Source organism: Thalia democratica, chromosome 4, assembly GCF_965202585.1.
Source record: "Thalia democratica chromosome 4, ktThaDemo2.hap1.1, whole genome shotgun sequence".
In the NCBI taxonomy this organism is placed as follows: Eukaryota; Metazoa; Chordata; class Thaliacea; order Salpida; family Salpidae; genus Thalia; species Thalia democratica.
In genome coordinates, this window is record NC_139168.1 from 34,316,875 (window position 1) to 34,336,057 (window position 19,183).

General features: G+C 24.2%; 1 protein-coding gene across 1 annotated transcript; it reads left to right on the forward strand.

Annotated features, from left to right (window-relative positions):
• Positions 1 to 13,080: 13,080 nt before the first annotated feature.
• Positions 13,081 to 18,587, forward strand: LOC145834766 (uncharacterized). The gene is made up of 11 exons (XM_082942277.1): positions 13,081 to 13,172; positions 13,239 to 13,303; positions 13,371 to 13,457; positions 14,661 to 14,728; positions 14,977 to 15,275; positions 15,642 to 15,874; positions 16,071 to 16,235; positions 16,482 to 16,643; positions 16,799 to 16,951; positions 17,540 to 17,644; positions 18,224 to 18,587. The coding sequence occupies exons 2-11, from the start codon at positions 13,268 to 13,270 to the stop codon at positions 18,275 to 18,277; spliced, it is 1,362 nt and encodes a 453-aa protein (XP_082798403.1). The 5' UTR covers positions 13,081 to 13,172; positions 13,239 to 13,267; the 3' UTR covers positions 18,278 to 18,587.
• Positions 18,588 to 19,183: the final 596 nt, after the last annotated feature.

Sequence of the window (19,183 nt, forward strand, 5' to 3'; positions counted from 1 at the left end):
AAAGTTCCGTAAACTTTTACCATTTTTAAACTAGTTACAATAAATTAACTTTTTATGATATTTGTTATTAAATGATAAACTTAAAGTTGTTTAAGTTGCTTTAATATTAAAAAAAGTATTAATAATAATTTTTTTTTTTAAAGACAACGACGTCTCACCTAAAACTGGGATAAAAAGTAGTATATAAAAAAGTTGCTTTAGTTAATAAAAATAGCTTTTAATTTAAAACTACTTAGCTAATGTCATAATTTTTCTGATGAAAAGAGGTAAATTTTATATAAAACAATATTTATTCGAGCCACTGATAATTTCAATTTAGTTATTGTATAAGTAAAGTTACATTATATAAACTCAAGTAGTAGCTTTAGTACAAAATTTATATTTTAGAAGATATTTTATATACAATTTTTAACGATCCATATCTAACTGATACATTTAAGTAAAAAGAAACTTATCTAAAAATAAACTCGGAACAATACTAGTCATATTATAAGTATTGGTCAACAAATTATACTCTATATACCTATAAAAATACCTTATTAGCAAGAAACGACGGAATAAAAATAATATACATTTTGAGTAAAAAAGGTAAAATACGAGTGCTTATTTTAAACAAATCTTTAAATAAAAATTCTCTTTCAGTTGGTAACAATTTTTAATACTTTTTTATATACTACATTTTAAATATACCTTTTTTAGTAAAATTTTGAGTTAGTTTTTATTGATCAAAGTCAGCCATAAATGGATATTAAACTTTTTGACGTTTCAAAACAAATATTTGAAAAATTATTTTAAGATTCAAAATACTAGAGATTCACGATAAACTATAAAAAACATTCTTTAGTAGCAGCTACTATTAACTTTTCTGTCTATTCAAAACGAACTATTTCGCTTAGATATGTTATAAACATGATGCTAAGTCATTTTTACAGATTACATTTTATGCGAGTTTTAAAAAAGGAGTAAACAAAATTGAAAAATTATAAAAAATTCTCTTTAGTTTTATGTATATTAAACTATTTTAACTATTTAGTATTTATTGAAGGCATAAACGTATATTCTCAAAAAAAATTAAGTATACAGAAAATAGATTGTTCATTACATATTTTAGCAAGCAACTAAACTGCGTAATAATTTGGTACCTTCAGTAATCTGTTTATCAAGTTTTATCTTTTGTTAGATAGCATTACTTACATATAACGAGGTTTCCAAAGCATGTTATGAAACCATTAATTCTCTATTTGGCCTAAAAACAACCGATTTAAGGGATAATTACTGTTAGACAATACAATTTTCGGATTTAAAAACCGTAATGTTGGCAGTTAATCAAGTATCAACGAGATTCTTTTGTACTTCTTAATATTTTCTAGTCATTTACCGTGCGATTTAAGATGAAATTAAACAAATTTGTGTAGAACATGGTGGTTTGGTAAAAAAAATTGGAAGTTTATACAAGTTTCCATACTTAGCAATAGTCGTGACAGTTACCGGGCGCCTTGAAATTTTTATAAAACTACGTAACAAAAGAATGATTAAACTTTCAGACCGCAAACAAGGGTCAAAGTATTGATAAATCTGAAAGTAATCTTTAAATATCAGGTTTATTCTTTATTAGTTTTACCTTGTTTCAAAATGTTTTTCTTCATTTGGACATGGACTGTTAAATTGTTTTTTTGGTTGTAGTTCTTTTTATAAATTAATATTTAAGAAAAAAATTCAAATGCTAGAAATGTTAGTTTACAAATTAGGAAATCACAATTGACTCTGTAAGTTTAATTATTTCATGAAATTATTACTAGAAATAAAAATTGAAAACAATATTCACTAAACTAGATAACAATTTGTAGGACTAGAATTATAATAGTTAGTTAATGTGTTTTTACTTATACTTTTTTGTACTAATTGTTAAATTTTTAATGTTCATTATATTCTTTATTGAGTTACTTTTTTTAAGTTTGCCTAGTATAATTTTGAAAGAATAACCTATTTACACTTTTTCTCAAAACTTTTCAAAAAGCTCAAAAAATTTTGTTTATCACGTTTTTTAACTTTTTTTTTGATTTTCAAGGAGGTTTCTCGTTTATTTTAATAGAAATCTTTCAGTCTAAAAATATACTACAACCTCTACGTTTTTTTTTATTTGTTCCATTGTAGAAAGATTATTGTAGGTTTTGTAATAACATTTGCAACATAATTTATATAATCAGAAGTTGCTTAATTTTCTTTAATTTCTATTTTGATTTTACACAAGCGTTTTCGACATAAAAATCTAAGTGTCCTTACCAAGTGATATTACGAACTTACTGAGTTAATAGTTGCTTACTAGCTACTGAGAAAATTTTTTTAATGAAATAAAAGCATTATAGACGTACACGAATTAATTTTAAACAAGCATAAAAGTGTTTTTATAATACTTTTAATTGACTATATGTGTACTTATCATTGGCATAAGTTCTTCAAAATATTTCATTTACTAAATAATTTTTTATGTTTTATTAAAACTTTAATATTTAAAAAATAAATACTAAAATTTTCATTTTATATGATAATTACTTCAATAATATAAAACTAAAAATACTGCTTTTTGTCACTTTAAAACCACTTTTCCGTATAGCTGTTTTAAAGTTATATGTTAACTAAGCTCTTAGAGGAAAAGTTAAAGTTAAAATTAGACTTTACTTAAATAATAATTAAGTGACATACTTTTAAAATCTAAACTACTTATATTTTTTTATTATATGCACATAAAATATTTCATATAATTTTGTTAGACTTTTATTTGATTGTTTTCTAAGTGAAAATAACTTTTTTTGATATGTACCGATCAACAAAAACCTTTTTAATTATTGTACTAACAGTATTTGAAATTACTAGCTTAGTTTTATTATTCAAACGGTTGGTAATATTTTTTTTATAAAATGGTCTTGGACAAGATATTAAACTGCAACCAAGATGTATGATTCGATAACCGAAAGGTTTTTTTCGTACATCAGGTCCTTTGAACAAAACTTTTAATTTTTTTTTATGTCGTTCAATAAATAATATTATTTTCATTAACACGGAATTAAAAGTTTTAAAACAAAAAATGAAAAGTAGAATATAAATTTTATAGAAAATAAGTATTTAAGTTATTTTAAGTACATCAAAACAAATCATAATACTTCGAAAATAATTAGTGTATTAGGTTTTTTAATTGATTGTAAGAAATACTCAATATTATTTACTTTTTATACTCGAAGAATACCTTTAGTTTAAATTTTAGTAATAAGAATTATAAAGTCAATTTTCTTAAACCAAAAAAATCTATTTTTTTATTGGTTTAAACTAATTTAAATATAAAATAAATTAAGATTAAAATATACTATGGTAAAAAATAATTAATAGTTTGACTACTTTCTACATTTCTTTGACATTTTTATAATGAATCAATGAAATATACGATTAATTATGTATTCATTTAAAAAAAGGTTTTATTGTTATTTTTTAATTTTAAAGTATTTTTATTATAATTAACTAAATAAGACAATACATTTTACGGTTAAACAACCCTTAAATTTGGCAAGTTTCACAAACAAATAAGATTTATTGCATTTCTTATTTTAATTTAGCTATAACTTTAGATAATTTTAAAAGTTTAGATAACACAAAACATGTTTTGTTTTACTCTAGCTTTTATGGTTTTTAGGTGTTTATTAAATTTGCGGAGTAAAGTGAAAATTAAAAGTGGAAATTTAAAATACTAAACATACTAGCTTTGAAATACTTATACCTCAATAAATTACACAATTTTTTAATTCGAATTTGTGTAAAGTATTAAACCTCATTCATAAAAACTGCGGTTAAAAAAATATAGTTCAAGTTATGATTCCTTAAACTTTTGCGAGATAGATTTTTATAAGACCTATGATTTTTTAATAAATCAATTTTTTTACTATATAAAAAGATTCTACAACATAACCGTTTATTTTTTCTCTAACTTGTATATATATTATATAATTAACTTAGAAAACCTAATGTAAATAAAATAGGTTTTGTTAATACTTATTTGAAGAATTTACTTTGTTCTAAAATTGTTTTACTTTTTACAAATTGATTAATTAAAGTTATTTATTTTTATAAAACAACAACTAAAACCTTATATATTCATAGCTTTGCCACTATACAGAAATAAGATTACGCTTTTAGATACTGAAAAAACAAATGGCTAAGCAAATTTTTAAAACACTAAAAAGTGTTTAAGTAGATATTAAGTGTTATAAAACATTAGATTAATTTTTCCTATTTAATACTAACAATTAATCCTTTGAATAGTTTAAAAAAAATTATTTAAATAAATATTTTACGTATCAAATTGACAGAAAAAACTTTGACCTTTTTTTTCCTAGGTGTTAACTGTTTTGTTAAATAACACAACTATTTATTTGAAAAAAAATTACCTTGTGCAAAGCAACTTAGAAGACCAAAATATGTATGTATAGATTAAACTTATAAGTTTTGGCTTTGTTTACTTAAAAACTTTAGTGCACATGGTAATTTTGAATACTCCCATGTTTATTGAGATATAACTTTTTTGTATCATCCTAAAAGCCTATTTAAGATATAAGTATTACAATTAGTTTTAGTTATAAATCATATATGCTACATGCGAAACATAATACATTGACTTTGTTGTTGTTATAAAACTAAAAAGCTGCCAAGTTTCGAACGTCTGTGCTTAGTAAACACTAAAGTAAAACCTTTCTGAACACTGTTATCTAAATATAAAAGACTTGATACTAAAACTCTTCAAATTACGATTTACTTCTCTATCAGAATTATATATATTAAAATTAGTTGAGATAAAAAATTAAAAATACAACTAAGTTGATTTGCATTAAAATATGATATTTTAATTAGTTTTTTTTTTTTTTTTTTTACTCTCGTGCAAAAATGTAACTCGTGCAAAATTTGACCCTTAGTGTAAAATCGTCTTCGTGCAATTTTGTTCAATTGTGGGAATTTGGCTTCGTGCAATTTTGTGCACTCGTGCAATTTTGTTCTTTCGCAATTTAGTCCCCTCGTGCAATTTAGACCTGTTGTTATATTTTTTTCTACAAGTAAACCTTTTTTATCAGTCTCGGTTGATGCATATATACTTATATTATTTACCAGCACAAAGCTTATATAATCAATTGTATTTTTTCAGACACTAGCAGCCTACTAAACTATTAAAAGCTAAAAATTACACTTTGAGTTTGATTTATTAAATAACAACCTTAAATTTCAAAAATAAAACTGTAACTAAAAAGATATATAAGTTTAGTTTTTTTTTTCCGTTTTAAAATTTCAGAAAAAAAACTTTAAAGACTGAAAGTTTTCAAACTTGTATATCGAAATAATAATTGTTTTTTTTTATCGTTTAACAGTTTTTTTTTATTATTAAGAATATACAGAAATTTTATTAAAGAAAATATATAGTACGCATAGATCCGATTTTATAAAAAAAAGTTACAAAAGATAAAGCTGAAGCAAAGCATGTATATAAACTTTGGGAACAGGTCACTTCTGCACGAGGGAACACTTTTGTACGGAGACACTTTTGAACGAGGGGACACTTTTGCACGCAGGGTTACTTTTGCACGAGGGGACACTTTAGCACGGCGTCACTTATTCACGAAGGGTAATTTTTGCACGGAAGGTCATTTTTCCACATAGGGTCATTTTTGCACCAGAGTAAAAAAATTATATAAAACAAAAGAAAAAAAATTGTAAAAAAAAACAAGAAGAAGTATATAAAAAGATTAATCAATAAAAAAAATACCGACTGAGGAACAGTGATGCTAAAAATAAAATGTAAAAAAGAAAAAAACACAACAAAAAAATTAAAAATTAAAATAAAAAACTAGAAATAAAATAAACTAATAAAAAAGCAAAAAATAAAATAAAAAGTCACCGACCGAGGGTAAGGATTAGGGGTAAAAGTGATAGAATAAATATATATACATAATAAAAATTATTAATCAAAAAAAAACAGCAAAAAAAAAGATATTAGTTATAACAAATCAAAAAAATATAATAAAAAAATATTGACCAAGGAAAAGAAAGGGTTAGGGGTGTGGTGATAGCAAAAAAAAAATTATTAAAATTGTTAAAAGAAAAATAAATTTTATTAATAACTTGTACAAAAGTGTCTTCGTGCAAAATTGACCCTTGTGCAAAGTTGAAGCTGTGCAAAAGTGTACCCTCGTGCTAAAGTGACGGTCGTGCAAAAGAGTCGCCGTGCAAAATTGTCCACTCGTGCAAAAGTGACGCCGTGCAAAAGTTTCACCTCAAGCAAAAGTGTTCCCTTGTGCAAAAGTGACACCCACCCATAAATTTTAGGTATAACTTTAGGACAAATTATCTATTTAATTAACTACTAGATTTAAATATTATTGTCAATTTTTAAAAAAGGTTATTTTTTTATAACATTAAGGTTTGGCATGATTTATCTGTTAATAAGTAATTAACTTCAAATAAGGTTTAAAAATGTAAGGTCCGCTTAAAGAATTCCTTAGCCTTGACATGATTTTTTTCTTTAAAGTGATTTATAAAAGTTTATTAAAATTAAGCTTTTTTAAAACAAACATGTTTCAATGTGTCTTCAAACTTATTTTCAATATGCAGTAGTGATGAATAAATGAAGTTTTAATTACATATGTGCTGTTTTGGAATTTTTGTTTCTTATTCTATGCTATTTTAATTACAAGGCTCGAAAAACTTTTTATAACAATTCAAAAGGCTATTTCTTCAAATCTAGCCCACCGACTAAAAAGGTTGCCCATATCACTAACTCAATGATAATGTTTTTGCATCAGTGTTTCTATACTTAATAACATGTATGCATAAGGGTGCACAAAAATAATTAGTAACAGTATTTTATCTTAGTAAAAGTAAATTTTGTAGTATAGTTAGTTTGTTTTTGCAATTAAATAGTTATATAGTAGTAAAAAGTACAATTTATTTCAAAAGTTGTGCTTTTTACAATATAAATTTTATACGTACGTCTGGTTTTTTGGATAAAAAAACATTTATCAAATTTAATTATATATGGTTGCTAAAGTAATTAACAAAAAGTATTCTATACTATATAGTTGGGATGAGTATTTTTTTAATTGTTTTGAGGATAATTTTTTTAAAATCTTAAAGTGTACATAAAATATAAATTTTCCGGTTATCCAAAATCTTAAGAATATCTGTACAATTTTAATATCGTCTGCGGCCTAAATAAAAGTTCTCAATAGATTAAATACCAATTATGCTATATTGAATTGTGCATAAAAAACAAACATAATAAATCAAATTAACATTTTTCAAAGTGATTATACAATACTTTACCAAAACCAAACTTTAAAACTTAAATCTAATAAATTAATTTGTTTAATATTCTTCCTTACGTTAATTTACTCATTCAAGTTTCATAACCACGACAAGACCATTTTTGTATAAATTAGAAATTCAAGCAGTATAGAAAAGCAAAAAGTGTTGTTGTGTATTAGTAAAAAAATTATTTGAAACACTTCCAATCATTACAAAACATCTAACATTACTATTATTGATAAAAATAATCTAGTGTCTAAACCGCTGTACTAAAGGTAAACTTCACGAAACTTGATTGCACGTATATAAATAAAGTTATTTAAATAATCTAAACGACCAATACTTTAGCAAAAAAAATGACTTTAATTAAATAAGTTCTTTTATAAAATTCTACCATTAAAACTTTTGGTTTAACTTTTGCTAAAACAAAGATAAACAGCTTTTCCATCAGTTCTTTAAGTAAATTGTAATTTTTTTAATTAATCTCGAAATGTGTAGATTTTTTTTTGTTGTACCAATGTCAAAACTGTTGCCAATGTTGATGTTGTTACCTAGTTTAGTACACATGTTGAAAAAATTGTAAAAAAAGCTCTAAACGAAAGGGATAAATGTTAAATTTTAATGTTTTCTGTAAAGTACAAAAATATAATAATTCTAATGATTTTTTGTGGTTTTATAAGTTAACATTTCTTGATATCTTAATTAAAACTTTTCTCTTTTAGTTATAAAAGCGATTTCAGATAATTAATAGAAATTTGTAAAGTATATTGATTGTTCTGAACGAAATGACACTCTATAATTTTCAATGAGTGTTAGCTTCCATATGTGTTTCTTAAAGATCAAGCGACAAAAAATAATACAATATTTGTCAACTTTTACTTGATCTAATACACTAAAGTTCTCAAATTTAAAAATGTTTTGAAATTATTATGTGAAGTAAAACTTCTAAAACAATGTAGAAACAAAAACTAATTTACCATCTAATTAAATTACATGCTTCAAACATAGAAACAAAAAATATTTCTATTGTTTTGTTCAAAAGTTAAAAAATCTAAAAAGACCATTTACAAAAGTATATTAGAATCTTTTTTTTAAATATAGTAATTATTTAATATTTTATACGCGCGAATAAGAAGGCTAATCAAAAAGAATGAGCTGCATAAAGTTGAAAAACTATTTAATTTTAAAGTAGTAGAATGAAAAAAGGAATAAAAAGAACAAAAAACTTTACTCCTTTTCAAGACTAAAACAAAGCTGAAATGGTACTTGATTTCTATCTAAAACTTTTTATAAAAGTTATAAAGTACGCCTTTCACGTAAGGTTTGCACTTTTGCTTTGAACCTAGGTTCAAAATGCATACCTTATATATATCTCTCTACTAATCTTTTATTTTTATTTTATCACTCATACCTTATCACTATTATTTAAATGCTCTACATGATTAATTAGAATAACTACCTAGTAGCCTTAGTGAATAAAAAAAAGTACACAACATACATTGTTAAATTTTTTTTTAATGTAACTCGATGATCGGAAGGTCTTTCTCCATACCAATCCATTGACCATAATTGTAAGCTTTTAAATTTTTCTTTCTTTAAAGTTGCCTAATATTTATTGGCTTTTATAAATTTCTCGATATAATTTTTTAAACAACTCTTCTATATAGTGAAACATTGAAACGATTGTTGTTAATACTTTACAAACTTTTTGAAAAATCTTATCTAAGTCTAATTTATAATTAATTATTCACTGCGTAATGAAAAACTTTTCAAGGTAATTTTTTATATGTGAAGTTTATTGTTATATTCTTCTTAAACTACGTTTTTTTGTTAAAGACTAATCAATAACTTTTAAGTATGTTTTACTAGTTAAATAATTTCTAGTCTACAAAATGTATTTTTTTAAATCATGACTAATATAATGTAATGAGTAATGGAACTACCAAACGTAAGCATAGGCCAGATGTTTTGATGTGATTTAAGCTAAAAGATGGCTTCATACAAAATTACTACAAGTAGCTAAAAATATTACTTGGACATGTAAAATTTATTTCTGATCTGTTAATAAATTTGTGTTTTAATTAAATAAAACATTGTTTTAGTTTAAATAACTTTTTATCACTTTTGCAAAAAGTATTACAAATAGTTTTATTCATTTAAAGCTTCCATTAAGCTTTTAGTAGTTTAAAATTTAATTGTATGCAATCAAAAACAATTAATTTATGCGAAAGCTAGTATGCCATTAAACTTATTAAAGTATTAAATTTAATTAAAGTTTTATTTTGAAAAACTTAATCATTTGAGCTCAAATTCTGCTTTGGAACAAATGTATAAGATTTAAATAGTGCGAAGTTGTTTAGCGCGTAGTAACGAATTCAAATTTTTGAATTTCTGTACAAGCCTGCACTTGAAATGTTCACCCTTTGTTTATCTTGTTATGAACTTGTTTTTGTTTAAAACTTTTTCTGAAACGTACCTTCTAAATGTTTTAGCTTTTTAGTTTGAATTTAAAAAAAAAATTATTTAAGTATTGTTATTTTTGTTGGATAATTTGTTTTTAAGCTAATAATGGCAGCTGTTTGTTGTGTAAGCTAGCTAAAATTTCAGCAACTTAGTCATTGAAGCGTTTAAAGGTTTTAAGTTTTAGATTGTTGTTCCACTTTTACTTTCAGAAAAATGTTAACTTTGTTGCAGTGAGCTGTTTGTAAACTAACTAAATTGGTTATGAAACATTTGTTGTTAGAAATTTTGAAACGAAATAAAAGTTAACTGATCTGTTGAAAACTAGCTTAAACTGATTTTTTAAGTTTTTTTTTACATTTTTTTAATAACTTTAACTTTAATTTTTTGAATAAATTAAACTCAAAAAAATAAATATTGATATTTTTGTTAATTTAAGGAAAAAAGTCTAAAACTAAACTTTTAGAACTTTTTATGATAACAATTTCCGTTATAAAGTATTTCTTCTAACCTAATCACATTTTAGTAGGAGCTAAGTAAGTATTATATTGTTTTCAGGACTTAAATTATCAAAACAATTTTATAAGATTATTACAAACATAAATAACTAACAGAATCATTTTTTACTCTTCAAGCTATAAATATATTTATAAAAAAGTATAATAAAACTTCGTTGGTTTTTAAAAGTAGAGTTCAGTTTAAGCTTTTCTTTTTTTTACTCATTTAAAAGTCTTTCAGCAAAAAAAGGCGTTAAATTGTAAAACTTAAAGTTAACTTAAGTATGTATTCAATTTTAATTTAAGATGATACTTCTACTTCATAAAGATAAGTACAGCAACAACAACTATTTAAAAAGTTTTACATCTAAACCTATTTTAAATAAAGCTGTAAACACCTATAATCCACGTTAAGCTAGTTTTTTATTTTTAAAGTATAAATTGTCTAAAAAAATAAAGTTACTCTTACAACTCGTAAGTATAGTTGTCAAAAAGTGTTTTTGCAACGTAAACAGCTAATATCATTTTTCCTTATTAAAAGTTTTTGGTGATTAAAAACTAGTTTAGTTTTAATTACTAAAAGTAAAAGCAAGATAGTTTTAAAATATTTCAAATGGTGTTTTCGAAAGTTTTATACTTTGATACATTTTAAATAAATAAACCAAACGTCGTTTAAGTTTTGTTTAACAAACTAAGACACAGCTAATGTCCGTGCTACTATCTTGACTTCAAAGTGTTTTTACTGAACACTACTTTAAAAACATCTGCAGTTTACTTAAAAAAAAGGTGCTTAATAAATTTATTTTTTTTTATAATTTTCAGTATCAAAATCTTTATTTTCAGAAAGTTATTTGATGATTATTTATATTTTTTTACGTTGTAAGTACGTGTTTCAATTTCTCAAGTATTTATTTTACAATTGTAGAGCTCAGTCGTTTCAAAAATAAAAATTACAGCATTCTTTAGTTTTTTATAACTTTGTATTAATAAAAAACACTTTTTACTACTTAAAATAAACTCGTAGAACTTAAAATAAACTTTGTTTGTAAAATTTATTTTTATTGCAAGTGTAAGGTGTTTCATAATTATAATAAATTCATAAGCTTAAACAAATACTGAAATTTCATGAAAATCTGGTGTATAATCTGGTGTAAAAATTGCAAACATCTGTTTTACTTACAACAAATATTCAACAAATATACAACAAAAATTTCGATAGAGTAATGTCGATTTTATCAAGTTAAGAAAACAGTGATAACAGCACCTAATGGCTTATTAAATACATCAGAAAATTATTCACGCATAAATAAAAGTAAAACTTTAATAACTAATTTATCAATTTTAATTGAAGTTTGACAGTTAAAGTTTCTTTTTAACCTTTTGTTTGTTAAATTACTGAAAAAGTAAGTTAACTTAAATTTTCGACATAGTTTTAAAAAATATTAATAAAATTATACAAATACTAGGCACGAAACATACTAGTTGACACAAAACAAAAAACACATAAAAATATAAAATATCAAAAAACTAGTTTATAAAGTTTTATGTAACAAATAATCTGGAAACCAATTCGTTTGATTTTCTTAGAGTGTTTTTTCTTACCTACAAGTCAATAGAAATTTACTCCTGTGTGTGCAACTTACCACGAGTTCTGTTTTTTTAAGCAACCACTATCTGCTAGCAAAATAAGAAGTAGTTCTTTTAATCAATGCTTACACCTTTGCCTGGCCCAGGCTTGTTTTCTACAACTAGAATTTTCAAGCCTAGATTTGTAGTCTGTGTTTTCTTGCTTTAGATTGTGAATTAGTTTTGAGAGTTCTAAATTGACGTATAGATTGCAACTTAAGTTTTCAGGTTTGTAATTGATTGTTATTTTGTGTAAAGCAACCCTCTTTGTTATTGGATTAACGACCAACCAACTAAAAACTAAAAATTTTTAATACAAGATCAAAGACTGTAGTCTCTAACCTAAAGCATAGTGATAAGATAACATACTTTTAAAAGAACTTTTAAGTTCAATATAAAGAACTGAAAATCAATACTAAACAAATTATTTTTGTAGTTTTGTGTTTTAACTACTTTAATTATATTATCCTAAACTTTTTAGTTATAACTGAGTACAAATTAAAGTGGCTTAAAAGATGCTTAATTTTGAAAGTACTTACGTTTAGTTCTTTACTAGTTTTGAAAATTATTTTTAAGCACTAACAAATACTCAAGTTTGCATTACTAAGAAGTAATTTTCATTAACTCTACTACTACTTTTACCAATTGCTTACGAAAATGTAAGTAATGCAATACATTGCAATAAATCTAAGCTTATAATATACTAATTATAATATTGCTTGTTAAAAACTGTTAAATTATGTTAAGAAAATATAAGTTTGTTCACAGTAACACTTGAACCTAGTTAATAAAATAAAAATTAAAATAAGGCAGTAACACTTCAGAATTTTACTTCATACTAATTTCACTAAAACGCATTGTATAATACAAAATATAAGTATTAGGGTTATAGCTATTTCATATTACGAACACAAAGTAGATGCAGTTTTTTAACTGGCAGTTCTTCTATAACTTTTATGTAAATAGTTTTACAACTCAAAGTTTTATTTAAATGTATAAGTATTACTACTCGACATATTTTATACTTCTGTTTTTTTTAGTTTAACAACATTTTTTTTTTCAAAAAACTGTTTCTTTTATGGTTCGTTTTGAATACTTTATTTTTGGATATTAAAATAAGAACAGATTGATGAAATTTTTATACTGTTATTTCTAGATTATAGTACTTAAAAGGTAATTGTAAGATTCTTCAATCAAGTTTTGCTGGACGATCTTTGGTTTAATTTTGTTAAAGTACTCTGTACAATACAGGTGAGAAAACTTAAATTAATTAGTATTTGCTTTCACATAAAACTTCTAAAACAACTATTTTCACAGGTTTTTTTTTAGAGTTTCAACAAGTGGAAATGTCAGAAAAAATAAAAAGTTACTTTAAATCTCAAGTAAGTAATTTATGTCTAAAAGTTAACAATATGTCAAGTTATAAACTCAAAAATTACTTTTTTATAGAAATGCAACCTAGAAAACAAAACCAGACATCCGTTTGAAGTAATAACAAAACAAAATAGCAGTGAATCTAGAACTGTTTTTAAAAAGGTATACTAGTTTTAATACATTTTTAAAACATTTTTTTTTACATTTTAAAACGTTTTTAAAAGGTTATCATGTTGTTTGTTCTATTCTACTAAATAAAGTCAAGAGTTGAGTTTTATTTTCAAATCTCTAAAATCTTTAAAAGTTATGTTTTTAATATTTTTTAAAACAATGCATTATAATAAAGTAATATAGTCCTTTGAACAAAATTTGTTACCATTATAATGATTTGAAATTTTTTTTAACTATAAAAATTGTTGGGTTAAATTGTTAGTCTTCCTTAACCAAAAACACTTAAACCAACTCATGAAAGTACATGAGTTACAGTTATGTGAGGTCTACTATCAAAATAATTCGAAGTAGGTATGATATATCAAAAGTTAAATTTTTAGAAAACTAATCTCAAACAGCAATCACTTAATTTTAATCTTTATTTTTATTTAGGTCATTAAACCTAGTTTCTAAATTTTGCTTTTAGAAAAAGACCCACATGCTAAATTGCTTAGTTTTTTTTTTATAGGTAGTATAACAAATAAATAAAATATATTGTATTATTTGAGTTGTGCAGAGAGGCTCTAATGTAGGGTTATGAGCACAAATTATCAAAAAACACTTTATCATACAGTAAGCGAAGTTTGATACATAATATTGTTTTGTAGTTGAAACTATTACTTGCTTTAGAAGTGAAACTTTGCATATCGTTGGTATAGGTTAATGATATCAAGGTACATGATAGAATGGAATTTTTTAGCTTTTTTAACAAATACAACAATATGTTTTATAGACTTTGTTTACCTATCTTTGTCAAAATATTTTCAAACATTATACAGCAGCAAAAAAATGTGCACAATTGCTAACTTTCAAAATTATTAAATCTAGTTTTTATAGTTCGATAACTAAAAGGTTTTTTCGTACACCAGGTCCTAAGACTAAATATTTTAAGCGCTTTATTTCTGTCGTTTAAAAAAGAACATTAACCTGACAACATATTTTTCAATTAAAAACAAGTTAGTTGTCATCAAAGTCTTTTTTTATAAGATATTAATAAACTTAAACATGTATTAAAAATAAAAGTTATATTTTTCTCGTCTTAAGATGTAGGCTTTTATGTAAGCAACATTTGTAGCGCTTTTTAATTTAAAATGACAATCAAAAATGATAACACAACATTAAACGACATAAAAGTCATTTTGTACTTTTTTTCAGCAATTTGGAACAAACTCAACGAAAAGTAAACTGATAAACACAAAACATACAGCTTCTAATCGAAACAAGTAAGAAATTTATTGTGATTTTATTTAGACTTATTAGTTTATTAAAACATTTAAAGTTCTTTCATCTAGTCTTGTTAGAAATAACAAGCTACAATACCATAAATGCTTGTATGAATAACCTAAACAAGTTAGAACTATAGTAAATTGATAAAAATATTTAACTTTCTGTTAAAAATAATAGCTAGTATTGATTGTGTAATCTCATAATACTAAAGTATTAAACATTATTTAGTACTTCATACTTACAGATTGAAAAACAAAACAAACAGCAAGGCTAAACAAAATAAAAGACAACTTCCAGAAGACTTTAAGAAACAAACGTCCATAGATACGTTCTTTAAAAAAACTAAAAAGGATGCCGACAAAATTGAAGACGAGGAAAAAAGTATCGAAAGAAGCAGCCAAGACAACAATTTAAATCATGAAACTAGTAAAATAGAAATAGAAAAAAGAAGAAATAAGAAATCAAGAAAACAATTATTTTCTTCATCATTCTGTCCGTCTAACTTGTCACCAATTGTAGAAAGTTTTACAAGAACACTAAAAGGTAAATTTTGAAACTTTTCAAAAATAAAATAGTATCATCAACTATTTAAAAGCCAATATTACTTAGTTTATAAGACTCATTTAAATACAATAAAATAAAATAAACTGTAGTATTTGTAAAACTAATAGTCATTGGGTTAATTGCTTAAAAATTGAGTATATTTTTGAACAAACCGGTGTAGATCAAACAACTTAAATATAAAGTTTCACTTATTAATAATTTGCTTAATTAAGGTATATTTTGTAAATTTTACTAACTAACAAATAATAATTAAGTTACTAAAAATTTTATTTAAAATTAATTTTTTGAAAAATCTTAAATTGAATTTTTTTACCCATTTTTATCAATAATTTTTTTCAATGCTAGTCGGGAGTCCTCCAGTTGCATCAAAACACAAAGATGAAGAACAAACTGTCGAGATGAGAGAAGAAATCATACCCGTTCACCAAAGTGAATACAACTCGCACATAGTTCAAAACATGAAACTGAAAGAAACCGAATTTGTGATTGGCTCACCGAAAGATGTCTTCAACATACCTGCCACCGCTGAAACGTGGTACTGGGAAAGAAGGAGGAGTTATGTGAAGAAACTATCTGCGGTTGGTTTTGTTTTGTAGGTGCGCAAAAAACAAGCTTCTCCTCTCAACTGAGTATGAAGTTTAATTTTGTACAGAAAAGTATTTTGATCGGTTTTATACATATAAAATATACAATATAAAATTGTAATTATCTAAACTCATTAAAGCCCAAGAAAATTTTCTTGATCTCAAACTTATTAGTTTTCAACTTAATTAGGTAATAGAGGCAAGCAGATCAGACATAAATGACGATGACAACGACGAATTGCTCCATCTTGCAGTTAGAATATTCGACAGATTTTTATCAAAATCAGTGTTAACACTACCAAAATATTTCTTCGCAGCTAGTTGTACTGCTCTTTTTATCGCAGAAAAGTTTCATGTTAGTTTTTTTTTTAACAATAATACTAACAACTCTGTTTAAAATTACTTTTTGATATAAAAACAGTCAAGTTTGTCTTATAACAAATCAAGTAACTTTAAATTACTTTTTTGCAATAAATTTAATTAAGCTATGTAATCTGTATGATAATTAGCTGATGTTCAAAGAAATTCAAACAAATCAAAGATTATTACATTATGATACAAATGTACTTACTAAAGTAGAACAATATTAAACTTTATACAGATAAGCCAGAATGAGTATAGAACGTTCACCGTAGAGTGTTTACAAAGGGATCTTGACGTCGACAAGGAAAAATTGTTGGGAACCGAACGACTCATACTGAAAAAATTAAATTACAAAACCAACATGCCCACCATTCACACATTTCTTCACTATTTCTACCGGGTTTGAAAATATTATCTAAAATAATGTGTAAAAAATTAAGAAAAATTGAAGTATGAAAGTTGTTAAAATGTATATTTAAATAACTCTTAAGAATTAAAAGTTCAACTGAAAGTAAAAGTATCTTTGCATAAATCTTGTGGTAACGTTTTTTTTAGGATAATTTCGGACCTAAAGTAAAGCAAGATGCAAAATTTCTTGGCGAGTTATGTCTGTATGACGAAAAGATGTTTTGTTATGAACAGTCGAAAATAGCGGCTACATGTCTCATGCTGGCCTTACAAAGACGTGAAAATGGAGTCAAATTGAGTGTTAGTACTTTACTAAAAAATTAGCGTGTTAATGGAGTTAAATTTTTTTAATACTGACATTTTGAAGTTAATTAACTTTATTTTTATAAGTCAGTTATGCTTATTGATGCGTTTTTAACCTTACGTTATTTACAAATTTAAAAACTTTTTAAAGTTTTAGTTGGCTAATAAAATACTTAAAAAATTAATCTTTTTTGATGTATTTTAACTTGTATTAAAATTGTGTTTAATAGATTTTTACTCAAGTTATTTTTTGCCTCGAAACCTAAAATATTTCATGCAATGTTTTCTTTGGTAACAAACTAAAAAGTATTTAATGAAGCTACGTTTAAAATGTGTTGTTAATGTGCTAAAAAAGTACTAAAAACGTCGGTAAACACTGTAAAGAAGTGAAAAAAACATTTTTGTTAAACTTTAGTTATAAAGCTAAAACCTACAAGTTTGCCATACTTAGTATTAACTTAAAAGCAGAGTAAACTTTGTTTTTCTGTTCTATACTTTGAATAAAGTTAAGTGTTGTAAACAATCTTTATAGCAGTTACTTTTTTACCTTATCTTCATTATTTAATTTATTTCAACTATCAACAGAATGAAGAGTTTTACCAAATTACGACATACAACTACATCGAATTGGAAGATTTACGGGCTAGAATGTTGTGGGTTGGAAACCGAAGTGGTTACAAAGATTTTTCTGTAAGTTGATTTGCTATCGTACATAGACTATTTTTTGTTATGTCTGTTTTGGTTTATCTTATTCATTATAAAATACAAACTGGTTTTGGTGCTGATTTTTTGTTAAAACACTCATATATGAACTATTCATTTTTTAAGTTTTAAATAGTTTTATTTTGTTGAGTACTAAACGTAAATAATAAATAAATTTTCCAACTTTCAAAATGAATAATCGTATACAATTTTTATAATATAAAAAAAAACTGTAAATATTCTTAATTTAAAATTCACGGAATCTACAAATATTTTTATTTTTAATAATCTACAAATTTGAACTATGTGAAATGTTTTTTCATGACAGCGTAAAAACACTATAAAGATTAAGTTCGCGTAAAGTTATTTTTATAAAGAGATACGCTCTTAAGTTATTTTTAACTTTTTTAGGTAACACGAAATAACTCGAATATTTGTGTATGCTTAGATAAAAGTACATTTAGACAGTTGATACAATAAATTTAAAAAGTTAAATTGTTTATTAAAGGTGATTAAAGTAAAAATAAAAAGTTGTTGAATAATTTTGATAGATTTTTGTTTTGACAGATTCTAGATAAATTCTCCAAAAGACTTCAACAAAGACAATCAAATGAATTTTAAAAATGTTGTTTTTATTTATAAAAAATATTTAAGGAACTAATATCTTATTGTTTCTAAAAACTTTATTCTTTTTTTATTCTGAGTTTTACATAAGAGCTACGCTAATGTTAATAAGCTAAAAGATTTTATCTTTATTAAACCTTTCTTATAGTTTGGTGCTAGTGGTAGCACTTTTAATTAGAAGGAAAATAATCGAATATTCTACTTTTTATGACTTATATTTATAAAACTTGATAAACTGTCTGTTAGTTTTTTTTTTTGTAAAGTTTATCCAAAACACCACTGCATGTAAATATTCCACACGTGTCGAGATAAGTCATTTTAAGTTTTGTTGTTTTCAAAATATATATTCTAAACTTTCAAAGAATTCCATTTAACATTGTTGTTTGATTGTTCTGTTTGTGTAAATAAAGTTTTTAATAGAAAAAATTGTTTATTATATACTTAATTTATAGACTAGTGAAATACTTTTCTTGACTACCTTGTACAGTTTTAAAACATTATTTGAGTAAAAATATTGATAATAACAGTTTATATAAAACCGTACTATAAACAGCGAATAAAGGTGAAAATAATTATATGGGATAATAAGTTTTTATGGAGTTGAAAAAAAATATCATTATGTGTTCGTTTTTATTTTAACTCGTACGAATTAATAATTTCAGTTTTTAAAAACTTTAAACCAAATTTGTTAAAAAGTTTTTGATTAAAGATAACTTTTTCTAACTTAAAACATAAGTACGTAAAAACTTATACAATAAACTTCATTCTATAATTTTAAACTTTATCTTTATACGTTATACAAAGTTGTTACAAGCTTAGAGCTAAACCGTGAAATACACTCTTAACGATAAAGAAAAAAGTCTCCAATTGTAAATTTGTAGTATAACAACACGAGAATCTAAC

Bases quoted from the DNA above. Each gene is read 5' to 3' on its own strand.
- LOC145834766 (XM_082942277.1), top strand. From the start codon at position 13,268: ATGTCAGAAAAAATAAAAAGTTACTTTAAATCTCAA. The intron at 16,236-16,481 runs GTTAGTTTTTTT...AACTTTATACAG, and splicing joins TTATCGCAGAAAAGTTTCAT to ATAAGCCAGAATGAGTATAG. The intron at 16,952-17,539 runs GTTAGTACTTTA...AACTATCAACAG, and splicing joins AAAATGGAGTCAAATTGAGT to AATGAAGAGTTTTACCAAAT.